Source organism: Homalodisca vitripennis, chromosome 6 (assembly GCF_021130785.1).
Source record: "Homalodisca vitripennis isolate AUS2020 chromosome 6, UT_GWSS_2.1, whole genome shotgun sequence".
NCBI lineage: Eukaryota > Metazoa > Arthropoda > Insecta > Hemiptera > Cicadellidae > Homalodisca > Homalodisca vitripennis.
In genome coordinates, this window is record NC_060212.1 from 59,796,400 (window position 1) to 59,817,187 (window position 20,788).

At 34.6% G+C, this 20,788-nt stretch overlaps 1 protein-coding gene across 1 annotated transcript; it reads right to left on the bottom strand.

Moving 5' to 3' along the window:
- Window positions 1-5,481: 5,481 nt before the first annotated feature.
- LOC124365397 (katanin p80 WD40 repeat-containing subunit B1-like) lies at window positions 5,482-19,049 on the bottom strand. The gene is made up of 5 exons (XM_046821375.1): window positions 19,016-19,049; window positions 17,265-17,395; window positions 11,189-11,407; window positions 9,590-9,704; window positions 5,482-5,633 (listed from the first exon to the last, which is right to left on the bottom strand). The coding sequence occupies exons 1-5, from the start codon at window positions 19,047-19,049 to the stop codon at window positions 5,482-5,484; spliced, it is 651 nt and encodes a 216-aa protein (XP_046677331.1).
- Between the last annotated feature and the right edge of the window lie 1,739 nt (window positions 19,050-20,788).

A 20,788-nucleotide genomic window follows, 5' to 3' on the forward strand; every position in this document is an offset into this window, starting at 1 on the left:
AATTTTTCATTTAAATGTAAGTTACATAGATGGCTGGGTGCTCATGCTTTATCGATGAATTTTTCAACACACCAACTTCAGGAATAAATATTTAGCAAGTTTTTAAATAAGAAAGATTATCTATTTTTAAGTAGTTTATTTATTTAATTTTAAAATGTTATATTAATATTTATGAATGTTATTTTATTTGAAAATTTCCTTCAGCAAAAGAAGTCTTACATAGCATACATGAGTTTTATACTATCAATTTACAGTAGTCTAACCCTACCTAAGCAACAGTAAGAACGCTGCTATGACAAGTTATGATTTGTAAACACAAAATGATGACCATGTTGATTGCTATATGCCTAAAGACAACGATTTTGATTTGAATATTTTAATAAAATTTCAACCTATTGTGATTTTATTTATTTATTTTTGTAGCAGGTTCTATTGTAATTACAAGATATGTTAAAAAAAACTCAACCTCTTTTTTCCAGCCGATTATTATCTGACCAACCATCTAAAATTGGTTATGGGGATGAAGGTTCTGTGATGCAAGACCAATGGAATAATCAGTTATATTGAATTTCTGAAAATAAGTAGAGAATAACATGAGTATCCAGACAAACTGTTTCTAGTACTCCCTCACCGTCTATTTGTGACATACTCATGACAACTAGTGTGAGAGTCCTTATTTTCATTAAATCAGACTGACTGATCCTCTCTGTTTGCTGGATTTCACAACACGGGTTGTGTCAACACATTTTGGTTTCACTTAAATAGTTATTATCATCTTAAATCGATTATAAATTGACATTTTAAAACATTTTCACTAAGTACCACCGTGTGAAAGGGCTGCAAGATGAGTAAGCTTTTTGGCATTCACCTGCAAGAAACGTTGCCTTTGAAGCACTAGATCTGGAGAGAGGCTTTCTGTGTTGGATAACCAAGCTTAATGCAGACTTGACACTGTCATCCCCACCTTCACAGGATGGGAGACTTCTATAGAAACTCATGTGTAAGGTATGTAAAGACATTAGTACATGTGATTTTCAACTGACTCTGTTGAAACACTATTTGGGGACCATGTGGTACTTCATTGGTAATTTATAGCCCTTCGTCAAGCTTCTTGAAGAGGTCAAAATGTACTGAAAAACTTCTATCTTATTTAGTAGGAAGTGCAAAGAGCCCTTAAGGCTCATGTGCTTAGGATTTGAGTTCATCCTGCTTCAATAGAATACAATTGAATACATAAGATTGTGGCTCTACTCACCAGTCTGTTGGGGACCGTACCCTGTTGAGATATCTTGTACACGTCCCCAGTTGATGGGTACAATCTCTAAGGTACGGGCAGGTTCCCATCCGATCACCTTGAGCACATCTAGCCCACCACCATATAGACAGTCTCCATTGTTGTTGAAACACATGGATCTTTAACAAACAAACGGAGAGTCAAGTGTACAGTTCATGTTATATTGTTGGTACAGTATAAGTACCATAAAGCGGGCACACTAAAACTATTAAAACTGATTGAAATATAAAAATTATTTAATCAACACTAACTAAAGCACTCATATTCAGATCTCTCAATGTTAATTAAAATAATATGGAGGTTAAAGAACGCTTTTCAGAATATTTTAAATTTTATCTAAGGCAAGGAATCCCAAAAAATGATTAAATTAAGGATTTAAATGCCTTAACACTTATAGATACCACTAAGCTTAGATCTGATCAACAAAAAACTAGCTATAAATGCTGTAAATCTGACTCTTTGTTATATAAAGTTTCAAAAAATAATTTATTTAAATATTTACATTGATTGAAAGTCATTTTTGTATGGCAATTAGTAAACAATGCCAATAGAGCTTATATTATATGACTAACATAAATTATTTTAAAGCAATTTTATATTGAAAATACAAATGCCATCCAAATTTGGCCATCCTTATTTTATTCAATATCACAAGCAATTTTCCCGGGGAAGTTGGCACTAGTGGATGTATTTCACCAACTTACAGTTGTTTTCTACTATTTATTTGTGCAATCAGTATGTCTAGTGAGACTTAACAGAATATTTGGCAACACAGTTTCATGCAGAAACTTCACCACCAAGGTGCCAGTCACTTCTGATTGACACTTATCATGACTAAAGATCAATTCCAGAATAACAAAATTACAAATGGGTAGTTGCTTAAATTAGTACCATAGGCGAAGCACTAATGAATACAACTCAGGAAAATATGCAAAATAAAGTTAAGAAATTTGTAGGAGAAAAGCTACATCACAATCGTTTAGGGCCTCAACAAGCACCATAAAGAAACTTTATCCCACAGGGATCACTAGATCATATTTTAAATGCAAATAATTTTACAATACATTTTTTTTCTCTCCATATATAACAAATTACCTGTAATTACCAATATTATCAAAGTGTAAAATAATTCCAAATGATGCACTGATACTTCAATATGACCATATTAATACAATGCACCAATTCAATACAGAGAATGGAAGCAGTTCGTAACAGTCTTGATCAGATATGATAATAGGTCTTCACTGTGAATCAGAGGAACTGAAAATCGATGATGGAGCATGTCTCTCCATGGGATTTCACTGAGTGATAGTAAAGCCTTTTCCACAGGATGTCTTGAGAACGAAATGAGCCATAGACTTAAATACAGAGGTACGGGGGGGAAATAAAATAATAAATCACAGGCCACCTGCAGGAAATACCAACGATGTGAGATACCAGGAAATACCCTGCTACCGTGAGAATTGGGATGTCCAAACTTTCTCAGAAATACGCAGGGGGGAGGACAAAATTGAACCAATGGTTTATTAGAGCCAATGAAATTACAATAAAGCCTAAAGGGCAACACCCATTCTAGAATGGTGGAATTTGATCCGAGAGAGAAAAGTCAGTCTTAGCTCAAGCCTTTGAGGCAAAAGGACAGTATCTTGGGTTACAAAATGACCGGTATTGTAAAGGGTTAAAGTAATAGCTCAAACCTCTGAGGCGCGAGGATCGTGTGTGGATCTTATAAAAAAACTATCAGTATTACACAGTGTTAAGAGAGTTAGCTCAAAACCTTTCAGGTGAGAGGATCGTAACTTGGGTTACCAAATTATCGGTATTGTATGGTGTTAAAAGTCGTAACTGGAACAGCTGAGTGTCAGGATAGTACACGTAAAAGAACCACAGTGTAAGTGTTGCTACAAAGGTCACGAAGCAAGTTTCATTACTCAAGTACAAATTTTAAGTGGAAACTGAGAAGTGTTGTGTGCCGGAAATTTGACTTGAAATAAAAAAGAAAAATCTAGGTGAATTGAGTAGTCTCGATTTAATTTGATTGGTTAAATGAACTATACTTAATCGACAGTGTCGTCGCTTCATCATTGTGACCATTCACATTTGGCAATTGTTACGAACGTTTACCAAGGAATCGCTCCAGTGACTTCACTTAGTATTAAGCTTCAACTTATTTGATTTTGAATTTAATAGTTAGTCACTATTATTATCGCTAAGTTGATTATTATTTCACAAGGATAAATAAGAATCATTAATCTAATATTGTAATTAAATAACGATAAACGAGTTTTAGTATTTTTATAATTATACTAATAAAAGAAGAAAATTACAAAACTGTAACCCTAAGGTTCATATATAATTTCCTACAGTGATATCTAACTGATTAATAAGTCGGCAACTAATTAACCAATTAATTTAATAAAAGGAAAGATGGAAACATTACAATATTTCATGAAACTTCAGTGAAGCCTGTTAGGCGACATTTGTATAAAAGGGGTCATAAATGCTTAAATAAGGACTATAAAAGTGAGATTAATCAATAACTTTTACCTTGTTTAATGTAAATAGGATTTTTATCACCTTTTGGTGATCTTATAAGATAACCCTTGACTAGCACAATGGATTGAACGGATCTATGAGTTAGGTCTGATAGAATGTTATCAGACCTCCACATCCATAATTCACTGCTAGCTGAAGAACAAGTATGTCACCTGATGGCCATGGTCTCCTTATCGCTGGTGGATACCAGGGAGAAGTTCTCCAGATCGTAGAAGTTGACAGTTTTGTCACAGCTGGCCGATGTCAGCAAGAACTCATGTGGGTGGAACTCGACTGACGTTACTGGACCTGAGTGCTGGGAGAAACTCATGAAGCTGCCTGCCTGCTCGGATGTCCCACAGCTGAAAATAACAAACAATTACCAAATGTAATACTGGTTATATGCACTTAAGATAAAGCTATATCCAGAATTCTGACAATTACAGAAATTATTCTATTGTAAAAAATTTCAAAATCTAAACAACACTAATTTATTGGTTGATAACAAATAGAATATAAAATATTTAACAAACTTCATTTACTAATTTCTGCATTTTTAATACTACCATAAAAAACCTATTGGAAAATACTATAGAATCCTGTTTAATAAGGCAACTTTTTCAGTATTTTACATCAAACAATTTGATCTATCCTTATCAATTTGGCTTTAGACCAAATCACTCCACTGTAATGGGTGTTGAAGCAATTATTTAAAATTTTCTAAGGTTAACCCTATATTTAAGAAAGGAGACAAGAATTTACCAGAGAACTACCGTCCTATTACAATAGTCCCAATAATTAGTAAGAAAAAAAAATAGTAAAATAAAATAGTTTTAACGATTATTTGAAAACGTTTTTGTTGTTGTTCACACACAATTATTAAATCAAACATTCATTACAAAATAAAAATGCAGCACTTTTTGTATTGAAAAGTGCTGTTAAAAGGTACATGAGGTGAGATAAAATATCAAACTTGGGCATAAGCTTTACATGTAACACATAAAAACAGGTCTTGAATAATTTTCACAAATTAACTATACCTCATTCCATAACTTTCCAATGGGCTTTGTTACATAATTACTGTACAATCAATGTAAACCTGTATTAATGATAAAAACCTATAACAGTTTCAATTGTCCTTTTGAGATAAAATTTTACTTTAAAATTTGGAGAGAAGATACAAAACTTATTGGTCAGTATTTATTTTCATAAAATTACAAAGAAAATTATAGTTTACAAGAAGACCTACACTATGAACACAACTGATAATAAATTGAGGGTCAATGGCACACTTGTTCAAAACGCACCATCACAACACGAAAAGCAGCATCAGACAGCACATGACGGGAGTGGCGGAAGAGTTTCTTCCTCCACCTTATCCCCATTCAGACTCAATACCAAAGGGCTAGTTACCCAGGAGAGTTCATTTCTGGCTGGTTTATACTTTCCAGTTGAACCCACACTAAGCACAGCAAAAACCGATGTGCCACTTAGATCTGAGCAATCTTATGGATGTTCAGGAGCGGCACATCACTAACTGCAAATGTCAAGATTTTGGGGTGAAAGGGTAATTCTATATGTCTAGTCTACTACGGGATATGACTGTTGGAGTGGTAGGGTTCGTTCCCTAACAGTCAAAGGTTCTTACTAGCTTAGACATAAGTTGTGCCACGCTCTCTGCCTGCTTTGATTGGAGAGGCTGGTTCAGTGTTGGCTTCTACGTCTTCCTTGGGGACGTGACCTGAGATTTGTGCCCTAAATTCTTCCTCGGGGATCTCGATAGGAGGCAGCCCGTAACCCCAACCTTAATCATCCAGAATATCCTGTTACTCCAGAAGCAGCGCAAAAGTCCTTATAGGCCTAATTGCAATTTCTAAGCTTCTTGTCCCAAGAGAACAAAAAAGAGACTAGTTGGTTGGAAACAATAGACAAAGATGCCAGAATTACCTCAACAAGCACAACAATACGATCTTTGTTTTTAGCAGGAAACACGAAAAATAAATATAATTTGTCAGCACTTACACGATTCTCGGCCACAGACGTAGATAAATGCCTACACCACTTAGGGTTTTCAAATATCTGTCTGATAACGTACTGCCTGAAAGCGTATAATTATAACCTAGAAACTCAGCAGGGTTTATTACAACTAAAAGAACAGTAGTATTAATGTATTGCTACTGTACTCTAATGGCTAATTATGAAACTATTACTCAAGCTATCGCCATGTTTCCTATTCCACAATTTTGTGTAATAGTAAAAAATAAAAATATTAGTGTTTCCAGGTATTGTGATTGGTATCATTGTCGCTGTTATCTTATCTTTCTCGAGAATCCCGATTACGGCCGCGCGGCATCACATGATTTGCACGGTACATAATTGCCTTTCCATTACAATTAAATTTATATTTCTGATCAGCCCCTCTAGAATTTGATATTTTACTGATAGGTACTATCTCGAGGGATGTTTTTCTTTCACCGAAGGTGCTGCCAAAGCTGATGGCCGGAGGCACTCGCATTTTGGGTGGCGGAGTGTGATCAAGAATAAAAACAAGTTTTAACACGTTCGCTACCGATATGTTAAATAAAAAACATATATATAGACCAGCTGTCCCATATATGCGCCGTACGGTTTTTACTCCTGGACCAGCGTCCCACATATGAGCCGCTCGGGCCCGCTGATACAGACCGACGGCGCATATTTGGGACAGTGTTCTATTGTTACTAATAATATCCTGACAAATCACTGGTCTATTTTAACGGTTTAATATTTTCGTATCGGTCTCTGGGGGTGTCTGGCGCAAATATGGGACGGTTGGTCTCTGGATAAGTCAAAGTCAATGACCTGTATTTACGGTATATATTTCACTGGTCTCAACAGTATTAGTTTGTGAAATGCTCGTCCGGCCGCGCCACTGCAGCAGAGCACGTGGTTCACTAAGTTTGAGGTTATGTTCAGTGAATGAGGTTACGTTCTGTGAGTAAGTTTACGTACTGTATAAGCTTCTATCTGATTTTTTATGAACATGGAGCCAAATAGAAAACGAAGGCGTGTGTGTACCAACAGTGAGATTGACCGTGAGTTAATTGATAGTGACAGTGACACTGAAATAAGTTCTTTATTTTCATCAGATGGTAACAGTGAGTACATTCCAACCTCTAACAGTAGTGATGATTCTAGTAGTGAAGTAGACCGCAATGAAGTTGTTACTGAAGTAGAGGCACATGAATATGTGCAGAATCAAAATAATTTTACCGATGATGTTAATGTACAGTTCGTTGCCAATGAAGTCCACAATGATCATATCAGTATTAATGGTTGTTGGACTGACACGAACAAAGTCCCACTAATTCATGATTTTGTGGGTGAAGAAAAAGTGAATATACAAACAACTGATCCAGTTGAAGTGTTTGGCAATATTTTTGACACCGCCCTGTTAGAAAAAATTGTCACATGGACAAACACCAGAGCTGGAATCATGCGAGGGACACCTCTTTCCAAACATGCTCATCTAAACTTTTGGGAAAATGTTTCTGTTGAAGAATTGAAAAAATTTTTAGGTTTGTGTATGTTGATGGGTAATGTAAACCTTCCATCTATAAAACACTATTGGTCCAAGGACGGCTTATATGAGCATCCTATCTTTGGCCGGACCATGTCCCGCAATCGTTTTGAATGTATTTTAAGATGTTTGTGTTTTTATGATCCAAACATAGACTCCACAGACAATAGGATGCATAAAATTGAGAATGTCCTCAATGATATCTTAGCAAACTCTGTTAGGGTTTACAGCCCTGGGAAGTCACTTTCTCTAGATGAGGCTATGGTCCTCTTCAGAGGCCGACTGTCGTTTCGGCAGTATATAAAAAACAAATCACACAAGTACGGTATAAAACTGTACGAACTGACAACATCTGATGGATTCATTTTAAATATCATCATCTACTTAGGAAAGGGGACACTTATTGACAAAGAAAAGGGCCACGCCTTTGAAGTTGTGAGAAAGTTAATGCAGAACTACCTCGGCAAAGGCCACATAATCTTTCTCGACAATTTCTACAACAGCGTGGACCTGGCCGAGTACCTCATGACCAACCAGACTAACATGTGTGGTACTCTACAGTCAAATAGAGTTGGGAATCCGCAAGTTGTGGTGCAAACAAAACTGAAAAAGGGGGAGTGTGTGTGAGCCGTCAAAGAGGTGACGTTACCGTCATGAAATGGCGAGATAAAAGAAATGTTTTGACTATTTCAACTTCAAATGGCCCCGAGATGGAGGAAACAAGAACAAAAAGGGGAGAAGTGATCCAAAAGCCCAGCATGGTTGTTCGCTACAACAAGGGTATGAGTGGGATTGATCGCAGTGATCAAATGATCTCTTATTATTCCACTCCTAGAAAGTCTCTTCGGTGGTACATAAAAAATATTTTTCCACCTGCTAGATGTATCACTGTGGAACAGCACATTTATTTTTTCCAAATTGACAACGAAGACAACCTATCTGAATTTCAGAGACATTATTATAAAACAATACATTCATGTAGAACCCATTCCACGGAAACCTCGCCCCATCCGCTCTTCACAGACGACTCATGCTCCTGTCAAGCTGGAAAAGCGACTGAGGTGCCATGTCTGCCGAGAAGCACACAATACAAGGAAGCAAACCTTTTATGCCTGCTCTATTTGCAAGGACTCTAAAGACAAACCATTTGGCCTTTGCATGCCAACTTGTTTCAATCTATGGCATGAGAAGTAGGCCCAAACATCCAATTTATCTCAAGTACACTTTTGTTTGAATTTATTTGTAATCTTTGTAATGTAAAAGTTTGATTTATATGTCTTATAAAATATGTAAAATAAACTTGTTCATGGAATAGGTGTGTTTTTTTGTTAAAAATTATCCTTGAATCTAAAGTATTTCAACAAATAAATAGTGGCTCATATTTGGGACACTCGGTCTATGATACCATTTTGATGCTATAGACCGACCGGCTCATATATGCGCCGTAATAAAATAATGCTAAAAACCGCAAAAACAGAAATATACATCAAATATATATATAATTAGGGTTATTACAAAGTATAATAACCTATTTAAACAAAATCTTACCATCGGTCTGTGATGAAGGGCACACCAATATTAACTTGGTCTGTGTGTAAAGATCGTATTTCTGACGTCGGTCTCTCGTAATAACCCGGCCGGCGCATATATGCGCCGCTCGGTAGCGAACGTGTTAAGTGTTTTTTCAATAAAGAGTTTAGTAATGTTTGTTTTTGTTGAATTTTTGTGTGTTTAGAGAAATGTAGAGGTAAAACACGGAAGTACAACAAAGCGACGAACCAGCTGAACGGGCGGCGAGACTCTGCAATCACGTTATCTACTAGACCGCTCGACTTTGACCTCTGTCTGAGGATGGGGAGGGGTTTGCGATAAGACAATTCCTGTTTTATATTGACGAAATATTGTTCTACGCTAATCTAGTAATCAGTAGAAGCAAAATGTCAAATAACGATTCATGTCTGGGTGTGGTCGGTATAATCCCAAAGTACCTAATAATCATTTGGTAAGATTTTCAAAATAAACCCAGCTAAAAGGTGTTGCAATATTAATGTTAAATTAGAATCAGGTTGTGTAAAATGATTCAGAGGTGGTCCTAAATCTTTCAAGCTAAATAAAAAAAAAAATTAATTTTCCATATCAAAATAATATGGTTTCTGGAGCAATTTAATCTCTCCATGTCTGAGTCCTTACCTTAACCATACCTTCCTCGCCTCCAGAAGCCACCCAAAGTCCATCAGGGCTGAACTTGACACTGTTCACACTCTGTGAGTGCCCTTTGTACGTGAAGATACAGCCCTTCCGTCGGACATCCCATACCTAAGGAGAATAACAAGTGCTGTATCACTCAAATACTGCTTATTTAACATGAAACTTATTGACAAAAAAAAAAAAAAATGTTGCAGCTGACTAATTAAACACTGCTTCAAAAATTTAATGAAACATTTGAGCTGTATTATTGAATACAGTAGTATGACACACTCTTAATAAACAAATATAAATATTTTACAAACAACATAAAAAACACCTTCACAAATACTGAGTGTGTTTTACCTGTATCTCAAGCCTCCCTGACCAGAGCAAATTCCTGATATGATCAAAAGTTTACTTGGTCATATTTAGTGAAAATTGATAAATCATGTCGACTCAGATGATGCTGTAATTGATTCAAGTAATCCTGCATAGAACCAATTCTAAGCCTAGATTAACGCTTATACCCAGAAGAAAGATACCAATTTTGTTGAAGTGACATGCTAAAGCATTGGAAATTACCTAGCACCAAGTGTGATGCTTAATGGTTGAATTCTATAAGCAGTTATTTGAGGGATAGAGAATTAAATACATTCATTCAACATTATTAAAACTAAACTAGTGCTGTCAAGAAAGTAATTGACATTTTGAAAAACAAAATTAACAAAGCAAAAGAAAAACTTCTAATTTTTAAATTTTAAAGCTACATTCTTAGGCTATTGCAGTTTCTCGATTACACGTTTAAAGAAATTTACTGACTGGTCTCCACTGGTTAATGGTGTGAAGTTTGGTGTCAATACTGAAGTTCAAGAACAGCATCACAATGTAATCAAGAAGTTCATTCCGTGTTTATCGTAGTCTTAAAAAAAATTAGTGATGCAGCAAACATTTGCTTTTGTTTTTCTTTTTTTTAAATCCTCTGTAAAAATTTATGGAACCTATCTGGCACAAGATTTGTGGTAGCCAAGCTTTTTTGTGTTTCAACATACAAACTTTGAGAAATTTAGGAGAACTGTTATAAAAGTTTAATGGTTGTAAAACTGCAATTTTCACAAAATTTTAAATTAATTTTTGTCAATAAATCTTCAACAACCAGGTTAGGTCAACCATTGTGAACACTGCCTCATTTCCACTTTTTATTTCATTCCCATAAATGTCACAAAGTTGGCGATGGATTTCAATGAATTTGTCAATAAAAACCTAATCACTGACCTCACTTCACATGAGGTAAGAATTTTAGTACAGCGCATATTTTTACTAGCGGCAGTGAGAAAGCAGGAGATATAATACGCTTGCTACCATAACTCAATGCATACTAGGTGCAACATCACGTTACGATGATTTCTAACTATGCCCATTACCAAGCTGATCCTAAATTTCTGCTATTTTCTTGACAACCCTCGAATATTTATTACTGAAACAAAAAAGGATCTAAATATTTCATATTGTAACAAAAATCAAATCTGATTACTGGCCATGGATCCTTGGTTTAATGCCTAGTCACTCGCTCTACCAAAATCGAATTCTCAAAATCTGTTCATGCTCATGTTTACCTTGACACTGCTGTCGAGGGAAGCGGAGGTGAGGAAATCACCATACGGATGGAAGTCAACGGCCCGTAGTCCTGAACGGTGGCCAGTGAGAGTTCGCATGATCTTGGTAGCCTCCAGGTCCCAGATTTTGAGCACTCCCCCTGCAGAACCGGCCGCTACTAACTCCTCCGTGTGGTTGAACCTCACCGTTTCCACTGATGTTATGTGTCCGTTCAGGCTCTGAGACACACACAAAATAATAAATACGAGAAAAAGAAGTTTTTTTCTTTTCATTTAAGCAAGAACCTAGAAATTGGTACTTTGGTATTATCTGGAGGCTATTATTTTTGGAACAGTTTTTTTTACCGGAGACCTAAAAAAATTACAATATTATAAAAAACAGACTTCATTTGACTTATTGTGATAATCACATGTCATTATGACGATCGGTTCTTGTTTTCTGCTACCAAAAGCAAGTGATGTTGGCAAGAAGGCAGCCACGCTGTTCTTATCTACTTTTTAATATTATGCGGTATAAGCAGGTTTAAGTCAAGTTATCATAAATATGTTACTAGTAGTATCATATTTGTATCAGGTTAAAGATGACCTATACAAACGCTCACATGATTTTTCCACCAGAAGTGCGGGGTAGCAGCACCACCGAAGCCTACAGTGATGACCAGAGGCATTTCTGATCGGTACTTTTCCAACGTCAAATCACGTTATGCGATCTAAATTCAAGCTCAGATCATGTGAGTACTCGTAAATGTCGACTTTTAACTTTTATATTTATAATAGGTATGTATATGTACCCTATAACAAATAACAGATAGGGCTGCCTTCTTGCCAAAATCGCTTCTTTTCAGTAGGCAGAAGACAAGAAACATGGGTCATAATGGCATGCAATCTTCACAGTAAGTCAAGTTCTTTCTAATAGTTTTGTAGATCCTCAGTAACAAAAACTGTTTCAAAAATAGTGTCCTCCGGAAAATACCAAAATAATGAGAAATTCCTCCTGATTGGATAAGGTTGGAGTAGGGGCCACCTCCTGTTGAGATCCTCTGAGGAGGGATAGGTTGGACTATACGTGTCATGACCTCTTGGAAGAAGTGGAGGCTAGCTCTGTTCTAAACACTTCCAGTCAAAGCAGTAGTCTCTCATACTAGCAAGAGTCTTTAACACTGAGGGGGTTTGACCCACTCCAACAGTCATTCTCTGCAGTAGACTACACCTATCAATCAACACCTATACCCCAATATCTCGACATTTATAGTTAGTGATGTACCACTCCTGGACATCCAAAGGATTGTCTAGATTTAAGTGTAACACATAGACTTTTGATGTACCCAGTGTAGGTTTAACTGTAAGGTATATATCAGCCAGAAATATAAAAACTTCTGGAAAAAAAAAGAAATTAGTTCATCTTATAAAGGGGTTCAGTAGAACCAGAAGTTACAGAGCAATACTCCTGACCATCCAGAATGGACTTCATTATGATGGCTTCAACATATTCTAGCATTTCCAGAATTTTTTATGTTATCAGACTCAAGTACTTAATTATCTGAATGTATTAAATTCTAAATTAAAGAGATGGTCCTGACACAAAATTCAACTTAAGCTTCCAGTCTTTGTACATAATTAATATTAATCCCCATTTATTTATTAGGAACATTATACTTATATTAACAACAAAGGAACACTATCTTGCAGATCGTGGTGACTAAGACCAACAAGTAAAATCTTATGGGTGATATAGAATATTTTGAAGTATAAGATATTTAGCAGATTCAGCATTCATTAGGTATATTTGCAAATAATGGAGATTTTACCATACCTAAAATAATTTGTAACCTTTGACATGTTAAGATTTAGAGTATATGAGCCTGTCCTATCTTATAATGGTTACTAAATATAAATTCAAATGATGCAAAAATTAGGCCTAAATACTAGGGTAAATATAATGAAAGTCATTAAATGCCCCAATGAAGAGCACATCCACAAGGCTGAAAATCCCATATAACTAGAAAAGTGACCAAAAGGAAGATAAAGACTGGTTTGATAAGCAGAAAGGCCAACGGTGGAGGACACTATTGAAATGCATGTTCACTGTTTTATATTCTTTCCTGCAAATATTTTTGCTATTTTCTTAAATTTGTGTTTTTATATTGAGGTGTCTGATATTTACGTAACAGTCAGATAGAGATAGAGATATCATTATCAAACATTTATGACAGTTTCTTAAAATGAAACACTAGTGACTAATAAAAGAAAAATCAATAACTCTCATAATATGCTTCATAAACTATTTTGAAACTAACAAATAATATTTTTTTTACTGCAATTAGTATAATACTTAAAAAATGTTCATCTATTTCATAGCTAATGTTTGGTTTCCTTCATAAATTCTGCAATCTACACAACTGCCAGTGTCTGGCAGGGAAAGGATAAGAATAAACAAAACTAAGAGTTTAGGTCCAATCTTTTTTTTATATATATATAATATCACTCTACTTTATATTAAGTTTTTAAGTTTTTAATGTAACGGTTAGACTGCCTATGGGGAAATGATTATTTCAATACAAGATTTCTATTGCTTGTGCAATACTGAAGAGCTTATTTACCAAATGTAGATTAATTTCTGTGACAGGTTTTTGAATGACTTCAAACGTCACGAGTACAACATATTAAGATACCAGGAAAACTAATACGAAAATTGATTAGTCACTTCAAATACAAAACGTACAGGGGTTTCCTTAACAAAAATATTTGCTGGTTGATATCACAGCATATCAGAGTTATCTAAAGCTCAGCTATTTTATCAGCTGATTACAAAACCAATACTGGTGTGAGAATTACTTTTGCTTTTAATCTATCAGTTTCTCAACACTGCCGTGAGAGAATTACTTTTGCTTTTAATCTATCAGTTTCTCAATACAGTCGATATCAATAAGTGTGAAACAAAACCCTGAGAATTTCCAAACTTACTGTTCAATTATTACTGTAACTGAAAATTAAAAATACTTTGCTACGAACTGATACTCGAAATAATGATTCAACTCTTGAATTTATTGTAGACCCAATTCTGAATATTTCGGGGTAATTGGCACCTAACGAGTGTTCCTTAATTATAATTACAGGCCACAACAAATGTTAAACGGCCGTGAGAACGCTTAACAGACAGGCAGACAAACCGATCATCAAGTGTTAATTGAGGCAACTCCAGCCTTCAGATATTCATGAAGAAGCCTTCCACTGAGTCGTTAGCTGATATGTGACCAGCCACTGGCATTGTACACAATTTACACACCAACGCTAACTTGCAAACACAACATGCGTTCGCGTTCTTTGAGACTCAACTGAAAGTGTATTTGTACTTTGATCTGAGTTTTATACAGGTAGTTTTTGTTTGTGTTATTGTATTCAATACTAGGTTACTTAAAAAATTCATTGTTTTAATTTCATGAGAAAAAAAATTATAAATTTAAAGTATATAGATGCGCTACAGACTGACAATGAAAATATAATAATAATTTACAATGGAACACAACACTGGAAGAGTGTGCATGTTATTGGTATGACCAAAACAAGTCACATTGGGATTATGACTTCTTGCAATAAATTTGCAAACTGGTTCCATTAACTAAGCTGAAACGCTTGTAAAAAGTAGTATGTGACAACAAACAAAACATACGTGGCCTTCCATTAGTTGGAGTATTAATTGAATAATATTGTTGTTTTTAAATCTTTATCTTTGAAAATAAAAAAAAAAGAATAATAAGTGGTATTGACATTGATTGGAACCAGGAACTCATTTAACATTATACTAAAATTTACTTTTTATTATATGTATTTGTCCTTACAACTTTAAATGTTGTAATTACATTTAGTTCATTAAAAACAATAATATTTATACTGCACAATACATAACAAAAAATACTGACATCGAAGTAAATTACAATGACCTTAAATACACACTTTTTAACATATTTTCTTAATCATGGGAAGAAAGCAAACTAAACATTAGCGACGGAAATATAATTCACTCGAACCAGAAGTGCTCATAGAGGTGCATAAACTACAAAACTGCATGCGAAGCCGCGGGTAACTGCTAGTACACATATATATATACTTATTACAATATCAATAGTTACACAGTGTGTAGAACAAGTGATTTGGCAACCCTACTTTCCACATTGACTCTGCGACCCAAAATGGACGACAGACAACTGGAATGCTCTCTACTGGTTGAAAAAGATTGCAATGTAATTAAAAATTTCCAAATATGTGTTCTTTTAAATTTAACTTAATGTAGTTTATACTTTGTTTGAAGTTTGTTGTACTTTGAATTGAACGATGGCAAATGTCCGGAAAATTCCTGTTTCCTTGTAGTTTATAGTTTCTTTCAAATCATTACATCCTAGAAGGAAGTATTCAAGGTAATCCTGCTGATTTACCTATCCATTAGTAATAATCCTAGGCTTTTCCTATTAATTTAAACCTAATTGCGCATCAAAATGAACATAACCTTTTAAGCCCTGTAAGTACACCAACAGAGTAGAATATTTTCTAGCTCCAGATATTGTTTTACTAAATAATAAATTTTGGAATTGGAATTGTATAACTCGTATACATATTATACTTGTTCTTTGTTACTGTCACCTCTTTCATTAAAGTCCAGTAAATCTCAAAGATTATTTTTAGAAAGATATTGAACTACAGGCCTTCATTGAACTTGTTTCTAACACGATGATATAATGTATTTGTTTACAAACAACTAACATCTAGTGAAACTTAAAAAATACAAAATTATTACATAGTGACCGTAAAGGCAGGAAAAACAATTAAACTATATTAACCCATTCGTGACTGAATAAATTACTATAATGTTTGGACAACAGAACTGGATATTTTCCATGCTTTCGTGTAAGAACAGGTGCACTTTGCATAACACTTACTGTATAACATGCTATGAATATTATAAATATATCTTAGTTATTCCTTGTTATTGTATGAACACAAAATACGTTATTTTTTTAAATATACATATATTTCCACTATTTACAGATTTTTATTATACTTCTTTAGAAGTTGGTTTGGGTGTGACCAACATGTTTCCAGATGAAGTGGAACATGACACTTTTTACATTGGTACACTGTTTCACTTCTTTTCCCCTGTGAGGCACAAACTTTACATTTCCTTGAGGGTCTGGCTTTGGTGGTTGGAGGTATCTTTTCAATAAAATGCCCCCAAAACTTTCCTTGATGGCGCAGTGGTGATTCTCCACAAGTGGGAGGCGTACCAAAGGGTTACCTTAGCCCAAAAGGTTTCGTCGCAGAAGTGATTGAACACATCTGATTCAGTGCAGTTTTCTCCTAACTGCCTTGAAATGATAGGATTTATTCCATGATTGCCGGTAAAAACGCATGTACTAACAGTATTTGGTCCAACACTCCACGTAAAATCACAAGGCCTAGCCGGTGGGTTATCGTCACTTTCATTATCACTGCTGTCATCGTTTGTACCATCAGACATTTCATTATTTTTATGTATCATGTCATCTTATTCACTGTCACTTTCCTCATCACCACTTTCATCTAAAAAAACATTAGCAACGTAAGCCACAAAATCATCCGAATTTACGAACACATCATTCCGGCCGCGAGACGCCATCTTGACTGTTTACAAACAAAAGAAAGCTGTTTTTCCAAGATGATTTGAGGCAATACCAGATGATTTTCAGCAACGAAGAAGAAGAAAAACATAGACTAGAATATTGAGAACAAAATATGCAGCAAATGTGAATGCCTCTGCGATCTATCGGCAATAAATTCAACTACGTCGATGTCGTGTCTAGCGGACGGGCGCTGCCCGTCTTTAGTCGTTGGGCGGCACGAAGTGAAGGACGGAAACTGCCCGTCCAATGTCTTCAATGGGTTAATACCCGACTTTTTACACACTCCAATATTCCATATTACATGTAAATGGTTTTATTAGGGTAGAAGATTAAAGACATTAATTACCTCTACAGTGTGTTTTGGAATGAATTCAATAGTTTATCTTTCAATATACTTAAATTGAAGACAACCAAACACTCACCATGATGCAATTATTTTTGCCAATGGCCCAAAGATTGACTTTTTTGTCATCTCCTCCTGTTACAAGCACTCGTCCGGACTTCTGCCCTAAGGCGAGACAATTCACGTTGGCACTGTGAGCTTTGAATTCCTCTGCAACATAACGCAACATTGTGAACAAATCTAGATACAGTTTTAAAATTAACTCATAAAGAAGGTATATGAAATCCTAGTTAAAATTTGGTATTAAAGAACTTCTAATATCTCATGGTATAAAACCAAATCAAATCGCTCAAAGTAAAATCTGCTTTTAAGGTACCAAACCAATTTTCTAATCCTACTTTCATTACAGGAGAGACATAATAACAAAAATTTGTACTTTTGCCATCGTTATATGTTACATTAAGTAGATCACTACTTTTCAAGGATCGGAATTGTTTGTAGACCTGATGAAGAGGAAAGATTCCAATCCTCAAGTGTTCTATTCGAATGTTGAGATTATCTACAGTTCATCTTCCTCTTAAGTGCAGCATCTGAGAACTGGAACTAAAATCAACATTCACACTGAATCCACCATAGAGCTGTGTTATGTGTAGTGTTATATTTTTATAACATAGAGAAATGCTCGAAACCCTATTACCTTTTGAAATCATACATGGTCAATAGCAAACTTAACAAAGAGGCCCTTGTTAAAGGTTGAGATAATTGATAAGAAACTACCAAGAAGAATCGCCTAGGTCTACATGACGCTTTGATAAAGTCCAAATGAATGACTGCCTTGTGCATTTTTCAGTGTTTCATTTAGTTGCATTTTACTGGTCAGCAATCAACAGTCAACCAGTCCTGTCCCGTAGTTCTTCTCAAAACCTCTTGGATAACGTTAGCAAACTTTATAGACACTGAAACAAATAGTTGACACTTTTTCAACACACTGTCTGTACATGTAAGGAATAAAAACTGCTTCAAACAGGAGTAATTTTAAGCTGTGTTGTATCAACGCAACTGTGCAATTAGTTGTCCACTTTGTTTAAATTTATAGGTACTTTGGTATTATCCAGAGGCCAATATTTTTGGAACAGTTTTTCTTACGGGAGACCTAAAAAAATACAATATGAGAAAGAACAGACTTTATTTAACCTACAGTGAAAATTGCATGTTATTATGACGATTGGTCCTTGTTTTCTACCTACCGAAAAGAAGCAATTTTATAAGTCCTCGGTAAAAAAAACTATTAAAAAATAGTGGCCTCCAGATAATACCAAAGTATCCAATTATTAACATTGTAGGTTGTTATTGTTGAGCTGTACTTTTATAATATTTTAAGTTGTTTTATGCAAGCCTTATTAGAAACGCTTGAAATTAGTAGGCTACAGTATCTGAAAACTGATGAAAGGTGAAAATGTTACTTAAGTTGCTCTTTTACAAAATGAATCAGTCAACAAGATCACAATTCTTAGAATTGTCCTAGGAAATAACAATAAAAATTGTATATAATTCATGGATGTTCATTAAGTTATTAATGTACTTTTAAATCTGTAAAGAGCACACAAGTGTTCTTCAGCAAGTATTTATAACGTCATATGAAGACAGGATCTTATCATTCCTTGCCTAATTTCTGCTTGGTTTTTAAATTATCTTTATGGAAAAAAATCACTACAAAGAAAGAGAATTAATTTAGTACAGTTGTGTCAGTAAACACAACTTACAATAATAATACACAAACAATACAAATACAATAATAATAATACAATAGTACAATAATAATATACTTACGGACTTTCCAAAGTCTCTTTGTGTTTGCTGCCATTGCCTTTCCGTGTTAGGCTAATGCCTTTCTGTGTTGGACTAGTAATAACGGCACAGTTAGGCCAGAATCTGTTCTGTAAAGAAGAATTCCAGGCACGAGTAAATCTTGTAGGATACCTAAACAGTAACAATACAGGGTAAGTCTCATAAAATTACAGAATTTTAGTCCCATTGACATAAATTTAAAATAAACATACTAAATTGTAACTAATGGTGAGCAGTTTTTATTATTCATTCTGAGTTACCTTGTCACATAACCCATTTGAGTCAAGCATGTTTTCACAGACTTGCCAAAAATCCCAGGGTGGCAATTATGCTCCTTGGTGTATAGTAGAGAAATTATACAAACATATATAATATATATTTCTCACTTTTAATAATAATTTTGAATTTGTTTTATTTATTGTTAAATAAGTATACTTATAGATACCATGATTGAAAGTTATTTTACAAAAGCATAAATTAAAAACTGTACACATATATATTTTTTATTTTCATTTTGAAAAAGACATATTTATGAATTAGGTACAAAAATATAGTTGCCCCTTAGATGCATATATCTCGTCCAACACATATTTCTCACTACATAAATACAAATATTTTGAATCTTCTTTGTTAAGTACAGGAGGTGTCAATTCATTGTATTGCTAAGAAAGCAGTTTTATATGCACTTTCTCTGTATATACTACAATAACATTATGTTTAACTTACACACATTTTAAAATTGATAAAAATTGTTCTATAAAATAACACATCCAAACTTGTTATATTTCTAAAAGAAAGTAAACAGCATAGTAAAGAAATACAATATATTCAAATTTGATATAAACGTTTACCAATTAGACTAAGGTGTGAACTTAACTTTTTGCAGTTCTTGCAGTATTCCTTTCTTATTTGCACTCACTAGAGACTATTCTCTATAACATTTACTAACACTTGAATATTGAAAACAATGAAACATATGATAACCAACAGTCAACAATGTGCCATGTCATCTGACAGCTGACACCAACAACTAAACTGCTCTATTTAAATGCCTTTATTACACCCATGATGCTAAGCCTACGTGTAAGTGGCCAGTTCACAAACCAAGTTAGGATTCGTATCAGAGGATTAGTTCTTTCTATGGATGGAATTTATGGGCAGTTTCACACTGCTTATTGCCAATATGCGATACTAGCACATCAGGCAATTCTGTACAATTATTAGGTGAACTTCCAATATATTTCATATTTTGTATGACAATCAGGCAGTCCTTATAAAATAATAAACATGAAAACTAAGTGTCAGAAAGCTTCAGTTACCAAGCAATAAGAAGGTTCAGAGCCAAGCATTATCGATGGCATACAAGCATCAGTCAAATCAGTCTTGTGCATTATGTAGAATCTTTAATACATATTATAGATATAGCAAGTGTAAATTTATCCTTACCTTTTATTCAATCTATAGTTACAATACCTATAGTGATTAGAACACTAGTGTAAATCTTTCTTGTGGGTTGTTTTCTTATGTCTAATGCTGAAGCTGGTACTCATGGCCCACTTTGAGGCATTTGTAAATTAGTATTTTACCATAATCAGATCAAATGTATAGTCTTATAGCCCTAGAGTTGTCTCTGAAGTTTTCAGACATAATTATTTACTCATAAAATACAAACTTATGAAAACTAATAAGTAAAACACCCTGTACAATGCACTTATCCACAAAAACTAACTCCTCTGTAAAATAAACATTTTTTTT

Excerpts from the sequence above, each read along its gene's own strand:
- LOC124365397 (XM_046821375.1), bottom strand. The coding sequence starts at position 19,049 with ATGGCAGCAAACACAAAGAGACTTTGGAAAGTCC. Across the intron at positions 17,396-19,015 it reads AAAGAGACTTTGGAAAGTCC|AGGAATTCAAAGCTCACAGT; the intron begins GTAAGTATATTA and ends GTTATGTTGCAG. Across the intron at positions 11,408-17,264 it reads GCAAAAATAATTGCATCATG|AGCCTGAACGGACACATAAC; the intron begins GTGAGTGTTTGG and ends TGTGTGTCTCAG.